General features: G+C 42.9%; 1 protein-coding gene across 3 annotated transcripts in view; it reads left to right on the forward strand.

The window, feature by feature from the left end:
* The first annotated feature begins 10,518 nt into the window (after positions 1-10,518).
* ROCK2 (Rho associated coiled-coil containing protein kinase 2) overlaps positions 10,519-17,848 on the forward strand; it is a 99,778-nt gene continuing 92,448 nt past the window's right edge. For all 3 annotated transcript variants that reach the window (XM_086745970.1, XM_086745972.1, XM_086745973.1), the window contains exon 1: positions 10,519-11,264. In XM_086745970.1, the coding sequence (XP_086602096.1) occupies positions 11,115-11,264 (150 nt within the window). In that variant the 5' untranslated portion in view covers positions 10,519-11,114. The remainder of the gene's footprint in view (positions 11,265-17,848) is intronic.

Raw genomic sequence — 17,848 nt, forward strand, 5'->3', positions numbered from 1 at the left:
GCCCAGGGCTTATTGATGCTCTCAGTCTTTACTGCATGCCCTTTAAGAAAGTAAATGGCAAAACAAATTCCATGTTCCAAATACATAGTCAAAATTAGCATCTTGTTGACAATTTCAATTGAGAAGCCAAAATGTACAACTAAATGTTCCTTACATTTATTTTACATACAGTGTGGGTTTGGTTTTTTTTTCCTTTGGTACCCTATCAGTCTTGTATTATGAGACAGGAAAATCTGAAACATCTGATTAATCTTCAGTATAATTTGGACTTTTTTTTCAACAATGACAAAATTGTTCCCTCTCTAGGTTAAATAGTCTGACATTTTTTAAAAGCTTAGAGATAGGATTAACCCTTTCCTCACCCCTTTTTCATCTTCAAGGACATCTTTTCTACAGTGGCCAGAGGAACCAAAATGGGTACATCCTTCCAGCATCGTGGCTTGCACGCAATAAACAGTAAACAGCCTGAACTGGTGCGGAGTTTCAAGGGCAACTTTGGTGAAAGGGGAAAAAAAGGAGAAATTACCCACCATTTCTTATCCAGTTCTGTCAGACAGGTCCCAAACCCCACACTGACTGAAGCGCACAGAGTGCAAAAACCCAACTCTATAGATGAGCACATACATGTGCTCACATCCAGTCTGCGCCTGGGGACGGCCAGAGCTGCTCGCTGGCTTCCCAGGGGCTGCAGGGCCACTAGAGGGATGTCTGCAACCAGCCTTCCACCGCCTTCTGGATCGCCAAACTTTTCTGACCAGTTGCAAATCACACTCAGCATCAAACAGTAATGGAAAATGCTGAAAGAACAGATCAGACGGCTGCTCACCACGGCCTAGGGAAAGCACTCAGAAACAACCAGTCTGGAAAGATGTGACGCAACACTGGTGCACCCAAGGTCCAAGTGAACAGTTTTCCACCTTCCAGTTGAACAGTTTTCCACCATAAAATTCTAATTTGGTGGAAAGCAAACGGCTTCCCCCCAGATCCCTAGCTGCTGCTTTCCTTCCAGTACCTCAGACTTGATCCACCCAAGTCCTTTTGACAGCCCAAGTTCAAGGACTTTGAGGTCTTGGAAGATCAGGAGGTCTGGGGGGTGGCAGTACCAGCTGACTGACTATGCAGGCTACGTACCTGCCTGTCTTCAATACCTATTGGGGGGGAATCTTGGACAGCCACTCAGAAAATTCTGAAAAACCTAAATTTTGTTCTTTTCTGTAGCAAAATTTCTCTTCATGCTGCCACTCTGCAGGAAGCTTCAGATCCAGCACTTGGTTCAGATTTGAAATTCTGTTTTACATTTACATTTCAGGAAATAGTTTAGTGGATGGCGGTGTTAGGTTGATGGTTGGACTTGACGATCTCAGAGGTCTCTTCCAACCTTAAGATTCTATGATTTCCTACATGTTTATCAACTGCAGCTAGATATCCCTTTTTTTTTTTTTGTTTGTAACCTATGGTTTAGCTTGTACCTTGTGGCATGGCATAATCTATAAACTATCTAATCTATAAACTATCAACAAGTTAGCAGTATGCTCAGTGACAAAAGTACTTCATTTTATTTTTTTATTAGTTCTAAATTAGTTGACTAGAAAAGGATGAAAATTTAATAGTGAAGAGTCCCTCCTCCTACAGGGACCAGCAGCTGGAACTGACTGGATGAAAGGGGCTGCAAAGAGGGGGAAAAAATGGTAAGCTGAAGAAACATGCATTAGTTGTAAGTGCTATAATAGGCCTCGTGCTCCAGAACAACATAATTAATGAGCCCTAATTTATTACCCTAGTTGAACTCTTATAGTTAAGAAAAGATAAAAATGTGTTTTAATTTAGGTGGAAAAGAAGCAGCATAGATTTTAAAAGTGGTAATAGCTAGAGCTGGGTGATTTATTTATTTATTTTAATAGTTAGTTGCCCAGAAAATGTGGTTTCAGTCACGTCTAAACTATTTGCTTCAAATTTGCTGAATTGTTTTGGCTGGAAAAAAAAACAAAGGAGGGGATAAACTCTCTTGGAGGAAAGTCCCCAGCTACCCAACAGTTCAGTGACCAGGGCACTTAGTCAGGTAGCAGAGATTCCTTAGCAGAGGCTGTTCTGAGGCAGGCTACGCTCAGTCCTTTCTGTTACTGCTTTGGTTTTGTCCAGACCGAGAGGGATAGGGACGCATCTCCCAGGGGAGCGTGCTGGTTCCCAGGGTGGGAAGCCATGATTCTCATGCTCCTCCTTGCTGACCCAACGAACTTGGTGCCTTTGTGCAGGGCAACAACTTCAAGGCAAGGAAGAATTTTCCCTTTCTCCCACTTCAGGGATCCCCAGTCCTTTGACAGCTTTCTAAGAAGCAGAATTCTGCTTCAAATTCCCTTGGATAAAAGTAGGATTTCCTTATTCTCCATGCTATGAGTTTAAAAAAAAGAGACTGTCTCTCTTCTTTCAAGCATCCAGCGCAAATATTCTACATTGGGTCAAACAAAACATTTAATGGTCCAAGCAAAGAAATATCTCCACGTTATTTTCTTTCAGAAAGGAGAAACAGGCAGTTTGGCTATATCCAAACTGTGCTGTTTTTATGATATTCACTGTGGGTTTTGAAAAAAAATATGCAACCTCCCCAAAGTCTTTAACTGGCCATTAAATAGTTTGGTTTCACTTTCGTCCAAGCTGCACTACCCTTCTTAAAGCCATTATGTCTGCAGCCACAGAAACAAAGAACTGAAAACGACATTGAGGACTCCAGTCACTATGATGCCAGTCACCACATCCTACAACCCTTTCAAAATGCACTGATCACACTGTAATCAGTGTTCTTGCTGCCTTTACTCAGATGAAGGTTGTACCAAACTCCCCATCACCTACAGCTAGAAACTTTCTTATTTCCCACCTAAGTGTACTTGTGGCCAGTTTACACGCATACATTCTTCTGCCAGCATTCTTCTGTAATGTACAGAGCTCTCAGTGTCCTTGGCGTTGATGTCTTTGGTGTATCTACAGACATCACTGCATCCTCAGTCACCCCTCTGCTGCACTTAGCAAATCGAGTTATTCAAGTCACCTCACATAAAACACACTGCCTTGTTCCTTTATCTCTGCCCAAGGCCCAATTTCAGTTCCTTTCCTTTGCTACAGATGAATAGAACTATTTATGTTCCAGCAGTGTTTTTACTTGATCTTGCCCTTACCCTATCTTACTTGAGTATCTCTGTTCAATTTTGCAATACCATTTACCCTTTTTAATTCCACATTTCCATCAACTAATGGAAGTCTGAAATATTTCTCCTCAGATGTTTCCAAAAGATAAGTTCCCACGTTATATCAGAATTTCTTACTAGTTCCCAAGGGCACATCCCTCTATAGACTGTACCATTTAATTATACCCTATTTCTATCATTTCCGTCACTGAGATGATCCAGATCTTCCGAGCAATACCCCAACCCTCAGCCCTCTATTCATGTTGCCTTCTGACTCTGTGCAAATAGCCACCATCATCAGCAACTTCTTGATTTCATGCTGGTAAACAAAAAGGTTCTAATTTCAAAATGTTAAACAAGATGGACCAAGCCTGGCCCTTGTAATTCCTACCAATACGAATCTTCAAGGACTCAAGTAATACTCTCCTATTTCATCCCATAACACATTGCTGTCCTACCTATAGTCTGTTCGTTGCAGTTTAAGAATAGTATGTTACCCTCTGGAATGTTTTACAGACAGATATCCTATAAATAAGGTACATGAAAAGTTCCCTTAATAATTCCCATTAACTCCAGCCTTACCATTTCAAATTATTTACTGAAAACAAGCTAAATGAGATCAGCTGCACTTTTTTTTTTTTTGCCATTATTTTATAGCTGTGATTAGTCTAGTATGACGTACATTTAGCCTGTTTCCTGTCTTCTTCCATATCTTTGTTATTTGCTAGAAATGTGCTTTTAAACTTTGTCTGGTCACAGGAAGAGTTTGACAACTGCCATATTTGTCTTCTTTTAAGATACAGATCCATACTGACTATTTTCAATCATATGGCATCATCCTGGCAATTGCAATTTATTTGGAAATCTTTTTTTTAATTGAAATTGAGATTTAGTTTTAGTAATTTCAGAATTCTGATGCTTTTCTGACATAAAATTTATTAAAATCTTCAAAGCTTTTCTTCCTATTTGGAAGTGTTTTGCTTTAACATCATCTCTACGTCAGCCTCTTCACACAGTCATCCCATTTACTATTTGAAAGTCAAGTCTAGTAACAGCAGTTGTTAAACAAGACTGTCCTTCTTGTTGAACAAAATGAGGAGAAATAGGAAAATTGTGTTTTTTCCAAACAGGAAGAAAAGGAATAGGGTTCCTGGACATTCTTTTTCTTTCTTTCTTTCTTTCCCTCCCTCCCTGTGCTGAGCATTTACTTTGCTGCTTGGCTGTGATGTTTTTTAAAAACAAAATGACACCATTTCTCCAAGAGCACAAACCCTTATCTGCGAAGCTGTGTCTTCGCTACCACACTCACGACTGTTCTGATTCCTATTTTACAGCCCCCGCGAGTTCCCCAAGAGCTGGCCCAGCAACTGTAGCTGTTTACACCCCAGCATCAGCTAGACTGGCTTGTTCTCCCCACAATTAACAGTAGCTGAGTCTTGATGAAAAGCAGATCGTAGGAATGACAGTGCTAATATGGAGACACATAATGTGGGTATTCAGAGATGCATCCAGAACAACAGCAATAACCATCTTTATTTAGTCCGTTCTGTACAAGTCATCTTCTACTGGCATTCCCCCCTAATTGCAGGGAGTGTTTGGTGCCCAGGGTTTTGCTGTCACTTTCCAAGCCAGTTCCTGCATACTTATGGCTCAAGGCCAGATCAAAAGAAGGATTTATTAGGTGCCTACAATGGCTCTTAGACTAAAATCCAAGATTGCAATCCAAAAATACTCAACAGCCATCTAATACGAAGGTCCCTAAGTTTGCTCTCTATCTCTCTGCCTCCACGCTACTGAGCACTCTCATCAGTAGGCTAGAGAGCCTTTTCTTCCTGGACTCTTTATACTCTTATTAATGCATTTTTACTGCATAAAGACTGCTTCAGCAGAGTGCATCCTTAAAGAGACAAAACCACACAAAAACGTGCAAGATTGCAGCTAGGAAAGTTATTTGGAAGTAGAATAACCAGCAAGAATTGTCATGGGATGGAGAAAGGAGAATACGTACGTGGGTTCTCACTCTGCTAAAGAATTCTGGATCAGATCAGGATGGACACGCTGGTTCAGACGTACATATTAACTGGGAAAACATAGGATTTCGGGAACACTTCTTATAACAAGTTCTGTTCAGTATGCAGTTGGGCACTCCTTTCTAAAATGTCCGCTTCTCCTCAGGTTTTCTATAAGGAGCCTATTTGCCCAATTCTGGACTTTGAGTTCCATTTTGGGAAGCAGGTGTTTAAATGTTTGATCTCAAATCCAGAAAAAAACTATCAGAAATGCTTATGTTCATAGGGGTACAGGTTCATTGGCAGAGATAAGTATTACAGGCACGCAAGCGATGGGACTGAATCAATCCTTAGTCCCCTTGTCAGGATTAAAAGGGGGCAGAAACAGCTTTGAGAAGGTACGGCCAGCACTTCTGAGGGATCAGCAGCGTTGTACCACACACGCTTCCAATTCTGCAGCCTTTACAAGGTGTCACACAAAGGAAGTGCTGGAGATAATGCTCACAGCAGAAATAAGAGTGGCAGAAACCCTCCCCTGCTCCAAGGTACTGCAAGGCACAAGCAGCCCACTGACAGCACGATGGGGAGGATAGAATAAACCAGAGCAGCCCCTTGAATGGCTGTGACTTTGACCTACAGGCCACACAGCCCTAACTTCACCTAAACACAGAAAGCCGCAAAGGAAAACTTCAGGTCACTTTGTCCTTACTTTCCAAGCTACGCTTACTGCAAGTTTCCTCCTGAGATGCGCAGCAGAGAATCTGGCACATCAACATCACGTAAGCACTTCAATTAACCTAGATTCACAGTTTCAGTTTTGTCTTCCTAATGCATCCAAGAAACTACGAAACTACCTTATTAGCAAAAGCGATGTTAGTTAGCTGGGGAGAATTATGTAACCAATTAGAAGAAAGACAGGCTGAGACCAAATCCTGCATTATCAGGACACACCCAGGTATTATGCAGCCACTTTTGTTTCACACCTCCTTTTCTTGATCCTCTGGTATTTGTGCTTAAGACACTGAATTCAACACAACACAGACAGGACCAACGAATATTTCTGCACTTATCAGCTATAAATGCTGTGTGAAAGAGTGGGAAGCAATGATACCTGGCATACCTACTGGCGACAAAGCTATATTCCTTCCCAAGTAGAAAGACTAGATATAGGCCTCTACCTATAAAGTTTAGAACATGAAGGTATTTTCTTTAACATTTGCTTGATTACTTTGGTTTGCATTTAATTACACAGATGGCTGAGTGGTTTTGTAATTTTATAGCTGGCCTCTGCTAGTGATTGATGTGGTAGTGTCATTCTTACTGAGGGCTGGTTTGGAAATACATGGGGTTTGAAAAGCTGCTTGTATTTAAAGCCGCTAGTTGCAATGCAACAGATGCTGTACCAGGAATTAAATGAAAGAATGTTAAAAAATTGGGGTTTTTTGTGGACTTTACATAACTATAATATTTGCACCAAGACAACACTGGAATCAGAAAATCAACAATGACGATGATTGTGGCTGACTCTGCAACTCCTTCAAAAACATGTGCTTTTATATCTCCCAGATACAGAAGTCATGAACCTTTCTTCCCATCTGTTTTTATTAACCTAAAATGAGGAAAAATGGGTTTATTTTTAATCCAGAAAAATAATTTATTAACCCTTAGACGGATTAAACACTAGCATGTGAGAAAAGGAAATTAAAAAAACAAAACCACAACACACTTGTATTCTTTTGCATCCCTATTTCATATTTATAAATGTAAAAATAAAGAAACTCTTATGCTAGTGAAGTAAACGTAAATTATTTTCTCAAGGTAGAATGACAATCTTTAGCTACAACCTCCAAAGTCTCAAGACCTCATTACCTAAAAAAAACCACTCTTGTCCTATTTCCATCACAACAACAATGATTGACTGTGATGTTCAAACCCTCCGCGCAGTGTCCTGGATGCCCCAGCAGGGATGGATAATAGTTCTGCACCTTTGCCCACAGCAGTTCGACATGGCTTAATTTTGGCAGCTTTCAAAGACTCTGTATTTGTTTGGACTACTTGGGGTTTTTTTTGTTCTTCTTACTGTTGTCACAATTTGCTTCTCAGTCAGGATGAGAGTCAATCCATGTTCCTAGGCAGAGATAGACCATGAGATCATTGGCAACTCACTTAACTTTTCTGTGAATCTATTTTCCCATATGCAAAACACAAAAATGAACCAGATCCACATGAAACGCTACACCTAAATTTTAGGGACCCTACCAATTAGTAGAATGAACTCCCCTGTCAATAGTGCTCTTATGCTCTCTATACAATACATCCAGCGAGTGAGAGCCTAAGAAGAGGCTCTGGATTTGAGAGCCTAAGAAGAGGCAAATGCCTTAACTAGACAGCAGCAAGTGCTAAAAACATAGCAGCCCTTTCTCTTAAAACAGATGCACAGATGGGCAGTTTGTCTCCTTTTTCATCTTTTGCAATAGCTAGTAGATAAAGCATGCCTGAGGTCCAGAGCCAAATCCCTCTTCTTCCTGAGAAGGCTTGATCCCTATGGAAGTAGCTGAAAGGAACAACCTGAAGCTGGTGACTTTTAACCAATAAGCCCAGTTTACCAATTTCTTACAAATCTGGTTATAAAAATGCAGCCAGTTCTGAAAATGGTCGACAGAAAATTCCCAAGTGCCTCGGGACACCTAAGACATTTGGATGGTAGATCCCTAAAGAGCACGGAGTAGTGAGAGAGAGGAAGGATCCAACTATGGACTCACAAGCTTAAAGCTGCAGCATGCACGCTGGAAGGCTTGGACTTTGCCTTACAAAACATGGTAAATAATATTTGACAAGTCACTGCATCGGGCTTCAAAACTATCGTACGTGGATCAAGTAAAAACAGTTCTTCCTTAGCTGGTCATTGTTAGGGATAGGTGTTGCCCTAAGAGATACGTGCCACTATAGGCAGAAAAGATAGAGCTGTAAAAAGACCACAGAAGGTGGTGTTATTTTTCCTTTAGGCCATCCATATCAAATTTGCTCAACTCAACATTAACATAGTGATTTCTGCAAATACTGAAGGTAGGGTCTGACTTTCCGGGTACTTTTTTGCCACGCAATCACTTATAACCAGCACTAAAGCTTCCGCTGTTAGACCTTAGCCGATGATTTTGTTGAGGATTTGTGTCATACAAAGGAATTCAGCTGACTCTGACATTGTCAATTTGTCCCTGCAACAGAGTAAAACTTGTTTGTCAGTGAACAGATATGTCCTGAAGGCTGGAGGAACAGATCTCTTGGGCAAGAATTTCAAGAAGGTATTGTTTCTACACACTCGCTTTTGAAGTCACAATCACACTTTTTTTTTGTATGCAGAAAGGGCTGTTGTGCTTCTTTAAGAATTTCTTTGTTACGGTCGTTTAAATAGCACCCTGAACAATGTCACTAAATCATATAAGCTAGATAAAGTTAAGATTAGTTTTTACAAAGCTTATTTTATAGATAAGAAAAATGAGGAAAAGAGAAGTGGCTTTGCCTTATAGCCAAGGGGAAACTGAGAACTTAGAACTTCACTTCACCTGGTGCTCGACTCAAAGCTCATTGAAATCACCCCAAAAATTGCTGTTGACATTAGCAAAACTTGGTATGGGCTCTGTGTTGATCACTGGAGACACACTCCCCACGTTTGTTTGTTTTTTTTTTTTTGTCCAAACCTATTTTAAATCCCTTCTTTAAAAAAATCAAAACATTTGTGCTGTGAGTGGGCTGCACGTGAAGACATCACGTTTCTTTCAGGAAATTTAGAGCTTTTAATGGTCGACGTGCTAGGCCGTGTAACTTCATGATCCTACTGGTACCCATGTCCCAGTCCTAGTAGCAACCCTAGTAATTGCTGTACCTACTTGCTTGGCACAAAGTAAACTGGGAGAGCAAATCATGGGATCTTTTTGGTGGCATTGCGGTAAAGTGGATCCTAATCTGTTTTCGGGATGAAGCAGTCCTGTGATATAAATAAACAGTGCCTCCCCCAAACAGATTTTAACTGATTCCTGCAGAAAACTCACAAACTCCTAAATGTGCTTCAGTGGCAGAAGTGTGAGCCACAATGTCCGATTTGACTTTTCACAACATTGACACACGTGACTGTTTCTGTCAGGTTCAGAAATTCTGATTTTCTGTAAACCAGAATCCAGTTATGGGGTTTGGGTTGATATTCAGACCAGAACTTCCCCTGAATTGGGGGTTGTTCAGCGCCAGGGCCCTGACTCAGAATATCACACAGAATGATCTCACTGAAAACCATGCAAGTGACTCATGTATTTACTTCTTTTTGACTCCCTCTCCTCTTCCTTTCAAGTTAAAATATTTGCCCATTTTTTTTCTGACATCAGCTCACTGACATCCAGCTATCAGCTGAAAGTCAAGACAATAAAACCAAAATGTTATCCTTTCCTCCCTGAGGTCCCTCCACTTCTGCAGATGGTACTTCCACGGTCTCTGTTGCTCTGCCCAGCGATGCTGGCCTCATCTCCAGGGTTCCTGAAACCACAGCTCAGCCACAAACCTCACCACGCCATCCCACCGAGCCTCCCTGCCGCCCAAATCGCCTCCTCTGTCCTCACAGCCACAACTCGGGCTGCCAACAGCACTCGCCTCGCTACAGCCTGCTCTTGCCTGGGTCTGATAAACAGCATCCTGCCATCCTCAAAATGCCGGCCAAGCAGTGTGCAGCACAGCGCTTGGAGATTTGTCTTCCTCAGGGTGAAAGAAGGAGGTCTGCATCTTCCCTGCCACAGCTCCTCACCTTCCAGCTTTCCATTCTCTCTCTCCTACGTGTCTTGAGCACCGCTGCTCTATCTGAAACGCTTTCTGCCCACTTTCTCAAACGTTTACTATTTTTTTTTTGTTGTGCTTTACGCTATGTGGGCAGGATAAGGCCTCAGCCAAAATTCACCCAGCCACCATACAGCCCTTTCTCTCTGTCTTCGGCTGCTATGCCCAGGCCCACTCCCTCCGCCGGACCCTGCCCGCAGCGGCCGACTCGGGGACCGGCAGAGCGGGAGGTCACCTTGGTGCGGCGGCCGGGCAGCGGGCTGAGGGCGGCGGGGGGGCCCCGGCCGCGGACCCAGCCCCGGGCCTCCCCTCCGGGCCGCGGGTCGCTGAGCTCAGGGTTATAGTTAGACGGTGAGTGAGCGGGGAGCTATGCGCCGCCGTTCGCAGCGGGGCCTTGTGGGTAAGAGAGGCCGGGAGAGGAGGAGGCCGGGCAGAGCCGAGCCGAGCCGAGCCAGGCGGGGGGCGGGCGCAGCGGCAGGAGCAGAACGCTGGGGGCGGGCGGGCAGGCGGCGGCCGCAGCATGGAGTGAACGGTGGGGCGAGGCCAGGCCAGGCCGGCGGGGATCGCAGCTCCCGCCCGAGCAGCAGACGAGGCGGAAGAGAGGGAGCCCGAGTCCAAGCCCGACTCTGCGGCGGCCGCCTCGCTTTTCCCTCCCCGCCTCCCTCGGAGCGGCCGCTGGGCCGGCGCGATGGCCCGGCCGGCGGCGCGGAGCGGGCAGTGAAGCCGGCGCCCGCGGAGGGACGCCCCGAGCAGGAGGGAGAGGCGGGGGTGCGGCGGGAAGCGCTCGCTCCCTCCCTCCTTCCCTCCCTCCCTCCTTCCCTCCCTCTCTCCTTCCCTCCCACCTCTCTCCTCCCTCTCCCCGCGCCCGGGCGGAGCAGCGGCCGCTTCCCTGCGCCCTTCATGCCCGGGCGGCCGCGAGGCGGCCAACAGCGGCGCGCTGCCCTCTGCTCCCGCCTCGCTGCCCAGGCCCGGCCCGCCGCGGCCCCCGCCCTTCCCCCGGCCTCTCCGCCGCGCTAGGCCCCGAGCCGGCCCGCCGGGCGACCCGGCTCAGTCCCCTCCTCCCCGACAGCGGGGGCCGGTCTCCCGCCGGCGCTAGGCGGGCCGGAGGATGAGCCAGCAGCCGGCGGTGAAGATGTCGGCGACTCCCCTGACGGCGGAGGCGCTGGAGTCGGCGGCGGGGATGCTCGAGGGCCGCCAGAGGAAGCTGGAGTCCATGATCCGCGACCCGCGCTCCCCGGTCAACGTGGAGAGCCTGCTGGTGAGGGGGGCGGCCGGGCCCGGCCGCGCCGCGGGGGGAAGCGCTCGGCGGGGTAACAAAGGGAGCGCTGCCCTCGCCTCGGGCAGGCGGGAGCGGGGAGGAAGGAAGGAAAGAGAGGTCTCCCGCGTCCCGGAGGAGCTTTCCTGGGGGAGGACGAAGGCTCCTTCCCCGGGGGTGGGGCGGGCGGTGCCTCCCCACGGCCCCGGCCGGCCCGACGGCGAGTGGGGCCCGGCCACCTGAGGGGAGGCCCCGCCGGGCGGGGAGGTGGCGAGGAGCGAGTCCTCGCCCCCCGGCGCTGGGGGAAAGTGGAGGGACTGCGCCGTGAGCCGACAAGTGAGCCGCTCTCTGTTTAAGTACAGCTTATTTTGGGGAAAGTGAGAAATTTCTCCGGAAAGATCTGACCTGGGGAGGAAAGCGCCTTTTTTCGCCCCTTTTTTTTTTTTTTTTTTTTTTTTTTTTATCTCTCCCAGCATCGTTCACACCGTTTACTTTCGGTCCCCGTAACCGTCCGTTCCCCGAGTACCTGCCTTTGTGTGCGCTGCCGGGCACCCAGTACCCATCCTCTCGACCCCCCTGTGAAGTCGTCTCCTGGTAAAGGTGGGGTTTGCTGAGCGATGTGGAAATAATGAAGGAAAAGGACGAAGGGAGAAGTGTAACTGGGGGGTCCTGTGGGGTCACTTTTATTTTCTATTGGGGCAAGTTGATTCGTCTGTCTCCTGTTTCAAATAGCATTTTTCTGTGTGAGTGTCTGAAATATAATTTCCTTTGGTAAGAAATCCATGCCCTCAGGAAGGAGTGGGAAGGGAGTTATATTTCCCCATTTAAAACGTCCAAACCCTGGAAAGGCAGTGAGAGGGAGTCTTGATTAGTGTTGTTATTACTGTTTTGTTTTTTTTTAACTGAACTTCAGGGTCTTCAAACCTTGTATTTCCAGTCTGTCCCAAGATTTCCAATGTGTCCCAGTTAGGAGGAATAGAAAAGGCGGGGGGGGAAAAAAATCCCTTCCAAGAGTTGCTCCAGACACTTACACTGTGTCTTTTTAATTTTTTTTTTCTCTGCTTTCAAATAACTCAGTTCTGTTTGGCCAAAAATACAGGAACTGACTGAACAGTATGTATGCCTGTGCTGTGTGGAGAATATAGGAATTTCCTATAACATCTAAAAAATGTTCTTGTCGAGGCTTTAGTGCTGTATTACTCCTCTCATAGATGTTCAGAGGCATAATGACACGCATAGTAGTCAATGAAGGGGAGTGGGAAACAGTACTACATATCTGACTGGATTCAGATAAGTTTTTTGCCTAGGCCAAAGCAAAGAGAGCTGCCTCTGGGCTTCGCTCCCAGCATTTTCACTTTGGTATTTTGCTAGGAAAACTTTGACCTGTGGCCAAAAAAGAGCAGTTAAAAATAGTACAGTCGTTCTGAAAAATGCATCAGGTTAATGCTTAACCACAGTAGACTTCTTCACACTTTCTGCTGAAACAGTGTGTTTCTTTTATTCTCTCATGTCCCCTGTTCTGGACATAGATTAGATACACTAAAAACCATTCATGTTTCTGAAGATAAATTCTAATTGCAAAATTGTGACAGGGCTGCTTAGCACTTGATTTTGTGTGTGTGTGTGTTTTGTACGCTTACAGTATAGACCATTTCGTGTAATAAATTGAACAAATTAGCAAACCATGGGAGAGTATTAGCTGGATTGTAAATGCGTATTTTTTATAGTAAAGGTCATCACTTTGCTCTCTGCACTCCCTCTGTAACTATTGTTTAAAATATTAATAGCAAGTAAAATAAAATGCTAATCAATCAAACTTCCTAGCTTGTGCATTCTACAGGTCTATGTACGAAATAATGAACTACTTCAGGTTTATTTATTTATTTATTACTCTTATTTAGGAAATTTGCACCGGATTTCCTGTAAAAGCCTTTTCTTTTGAGCTTTAGTATTGTTGCTTTATGCTACTTGACGTTCATTTTGTGTTGACATTCTGCTAGGCAATCTGAGTATGAAAACATATTCAAATTGCAAAATGTACTTGTTTACTAAACAGCTCGTTTTCAGCGTAAGTTATCATAAGTGGAAATGTGTTTTCAGTTAAAAGTAGAAATACAGCAACAGAAACTAAGAGTCAGGGAAAACGTCTTAAAAAGCTGGACTAGCTGGAATGCCACTATTTCATCCTCCAAAAATAACATAACCAAAACTAAAAATGTGGAATGGAATTCAAAATGGAATTCATTTCCTTACACTGTAAAAAGTAATAAACAGCTGCATTTTGTGTGCATGCTTTATTTTGGGAAGCTGTAAAAAGAAAAAAACCTAACTGTTAATCTACAACACATGAACACATGGTGCAAATTTGAAAGACATGAAAAGCTGAGGTAATAAGCTGTCTTTAGATACCAGTTCCACTACCTATCAAGAGATAATTTATTCAGTGGCTCTAAATGAAGAAGTTTTCTTTGTGTACCTTTCTGACCACAGGATGGCTGAGCACATCCATCTATTTCTTTAGCAGGAGAATCTATGAATCCAAATACATTGATCGATTATTTTCCTCCCATCCTACTTTGGGGCTCCAGAGAGACCATTAGATTTTCTAATGTGATTTTTTGCTATATTGTATGCCTTAACACTTGTCTATTTATGCCTGTGTTGAGCATAATCATTTGTGTTTGTTGAAATGTATCTTAGAAAAAAACATGCAGTCTCAATTCAGAGGCAGTAAGAGATTAAGAACTTGCCATTCAATTTGTCCTGGTAGTTAAGAAGGCAAATTTTCTGTAAAAAACAAAACAAAAAAGCAAATTGAAATGTGTAGCATGGTTATCACCATCCTTTTTCTGCTAAATTAAAAAAAAAATGTAGAGGAGTTTCTACTTATTAGCATGGTTCAGATGGCTAGCCTGTGCTTGGTGGGTTTCTTCTGGTTTTGGTCTGATAAAGAGATGAAAATGGGAATGCTAGAACTGCGTATGCTGTTCCATGATAGATTTCAGCAAAGACATCTACAAAGGGAAGTGATTTTTCTCACCTCCTTTTGGCATCCACTGAGTGTTCTTTTTCTCATTTTATCGTGCTGAACGCCTGTGTTAGGTTGCCTATGCTAAGATAAATAACTTTTTTACTGTCACAGCTTTCTGTGATACAGTCTGTTACTCTTTTGGGTCACGTAACGTTGCATTAGTGGTTGTGAAAACCTGTTTTGTGTATTACATTTAGGTTGTGCAGATCACTTCGTAAAACTGCTGTGTTCTTATTTGCTCTTCTGCCAGTTTGTGTCATCCACTACTTTAATGAAGTGACATTTTTATGTGTACTGCATATACACATTGATGATAGCACTAAATGGTATTTGACCTTGGGTGATCTATAAGAAACCCTTCTATAAATACATTCCTACGGAATAGTTCCTAGTTGACAGCTACATTTAAGAAGAGCTTAACAGTTCTCCAATACATTTGTATATTTATTCTTTTGCATGTATGTTCTATCTACAGTATTAACTGAGTTGTTTTATATGGTATTAAATTCACATTGTTTAAGGGTGCATTGGTAAGTGGTAGCTGAATGCTTAATGTGTTCTAAAACTAGAGCAGATTGGTCAATGTAGGCTATGTAAAACTAATCCAGACCTCCGCTTCCTTGCCTTGTGTAATTGTATCACTTCAGCATATGCTGAACTCAACTTCAGAGTTTTATGGTGGTGACGAACAGCTCCGATAAATCTTATCATCATCCTCCTCCCTGCAGTTGTCTGCCTGGTCCTTTTGCTGGAGCTGCAGTCGAATGCAGTTGCATAGAGAAAGGAACTCGTGTCTGCCCTTGGTCTTGTTCAGTGCAAGCCTTGGGATTTTAGAGTTAAGCTTAAACCTTGGCGTTATACTAAATATGTATAATGTTGAGTATCTTCTGCCTACTCTGCTATGGTTGTGTCAGCCTCTGAAAGAAGGAGTTCTTAAAACTGTTAAATAGGTATTGCAGCAGTGAAATGGTGAGCACAGTGCTGGGCTACGCTGGGAACGCTTTCTTGGTGGACTAAGAAGTGGAGGAATGATTAGCAGGAGAGTGCTTAAGTGTCTCAGAATATACATTCCTTAAAAATTGAAAAAAAAAACCCAACCCAAACAAACAAAACACCAAACTAGAACTGAATTAATTTGCTTTTTATTTCTTTGTTAAAATGAAGCTGACAGGTAAACTGTGTATTGTATTAGTTTGAACATGAATAGATGTTCATCTAAGTTGATCTTTGCCATCGAAACCCTAGAACTTTACTCCTAATGAAAAGTGAGTTGCAGATACAGCTGTGGCTCTGATCCTTTCAATAGGTGCATCTGTCTGTAGCAATCTCATCAGCTGAATAGATACCAACTTTATACCAAGAGTGTTAATTTAGCAAATCACTGGGCTAAACTCTCTTAATACAGGGTCTCCAGGTCATCGTGGCTGACACATGTGTATCCCTTTGCAGGATTTTGGCCTTACGAGCATTCAAAGTGTTTAATATTTAATATGAGCATTGCATATTTAATATCGAAGTAATCTCATTTTCCTATATTTATTGCCACACAATTTTGAATCAGTAAGAACAATCTGTTGTGTTAATTTGAGCCAGCAAGCATGGGAAGAGCCGAAAACATAGCAGTTAGCAGGATCTGATCTGAAATTCATTGCCTAATAAATAGTTGAAAGGCCAGATGATTCTCTGTTATTGAATAAATAATTTTTTTTTCTTGTTTGTTATAGTTCTTCTGCTATTATTTCTCTCTTAGCTTCTGGCTCTTTCTATAATTTTTTCTTAATTTTTGATCTGTAATTTCAGAATGTCTACGGCAGAGTTGAATAAGATGAGCTTTAAAGAAACTGAATTCTCTTTTGTTCATTGTTCCCATGTGATGGGATTTATATATAGCAATACAGTTAACTGGAAAAGGACAGTTCTATTTTCTGACAGTTTTACGTGTTCTTATATTCTGTTTTGTTCCACGCTAGAATTAAAGGTAGTTTGCTCAGCTTCAGTACTTTTACTGCCACATATGAGATACACGCAGATTTTGTATGTGCATTCACAAGCGGAATGTTCACTCCCAGTATTTCACCTGTATTGATCAGATTGCAGAGTGGGTCATTAGTATCCTTTAGTTGTTCAGTCTCTGTAACAATTTTAGGGAAAAAACAAAGACAACCAGACTATCAAATCAGCACAGTTCTCTTCTGCTTTGTATGCGGTAGAATAAAAATTCAGGAACTCTTCACTTTTCCAAATATTAGTAGCCTTGGTGTCAGTTGTGGAAAGTATGCAAATGCTGATTGAAACTTGTTTTTTTCCCCAGTACATTTTCAATTTTCAACTAAGGGCAGAGCAATGCCAAGGCATTTGGCTGTTTGTCTAGTAATGCAGTCCATAACGAAAGCTGCCTGATTTAAAAAGAAAAAGAAGTGTTACCCCAGTAACCAATCTCTGCAGCTGTCAGTTGATGACTTCTTGCTGGAGTTTGATCTACAAATTGTGACTGAAATTGTATCACTGTCACAGAGGAACTGACCTTGGATTTTAAGGATGAAAGTGATTGAAACTTGGTAGTAGAGTTTTACATAATGAAAGAAAATATTTTTTTTAAATATGTTTTTATAACCCATAAAGATGGTTTTTTTTTGAGGGGGCAGGATACTGTATTGTGTCTGAGGTTGTTCTAAACTGTTATACTGAAAAGCACCAAATGTTTCTGGTAACAAATTTTTAAAATATTTTTTTCTTGATACATCCCATTGGTTAAGAACAAGAATACTGTGTTTATATTGGCAGCCTTTGCTAGTAATAAACTTATTTTAATGAGTCTTTCGCTATGTAAACAGAACATTGAGTGTAGTGCTCAGTTCCGAAGCCATACCTACTGTGCTTAAGCTTTTGTTGCTACAGTAGTGAAATGCCAAACACTCCCCATATTGCCAGCAGCAGTGCATCTTCACAGCCAGCAACGTTTCGGCTTCTTTAGTGCAGGTGAAGTGCCACTTGCATCCTTATTTTGGAACATTAATTACCTGCTAATAAAGTTTTAAGACTGTATGCTTAAAACAGTGATTTAGCCACCTCCTAATGTGCAGAGGCTCTGTATTTGGAAGGTTGTGATGCTGTGAATTTTGTCCAGATTTCGCTCGTTTGGATAGTCTCAATCAGTAACAGCTGGTTATGTGATGTGGACTTAGCTTTTTGGTTTTCTTCTGTGTTCATCTGCTACTGTTACAGCTACTGAGAGAGGGGCCTTTTTTTTTTTTTTTTACTTTTATGAAATATCATGGAGTTTATTGTTTCACATGCAGGGATGGACACAAATTTCTTCATTGGCTTGTGAAACGTCCCTCCTGTTCAATCTCTGCTTCAGTTGTTGTAGGATCTGGAAGGTGATAGACATGAGAATAAAAACAATCTGGGTGCCACATATAAGTGTTTTTTCATTATGCCTGTCTTTCATTAATTTTGTGTTATATAGGATGACTTACCTAAGTAAGTCTTTTGCAAACAATCACCAATCACATATTTTTTGTTTTCTTTGTGCCCACATGGAGACTACCGGGTT

The sequence above is a fragment of the Chlamydotis macqueenii genome, chromosome 3, assembly GCF_036417535.1.
Source record: "Chlamydotis macqueenii isolate bChlMac1 chromosome 3, bChlMac1.mat, whole genome shotgun sequence".
Classification (NCBI taxonomy): domain Eukaryota; kingdom Metazoa; phylum Chordata; class Aves; order Otidiformes; family Otididae; genus Chlamydotis; species Chlamydotis macqueenii.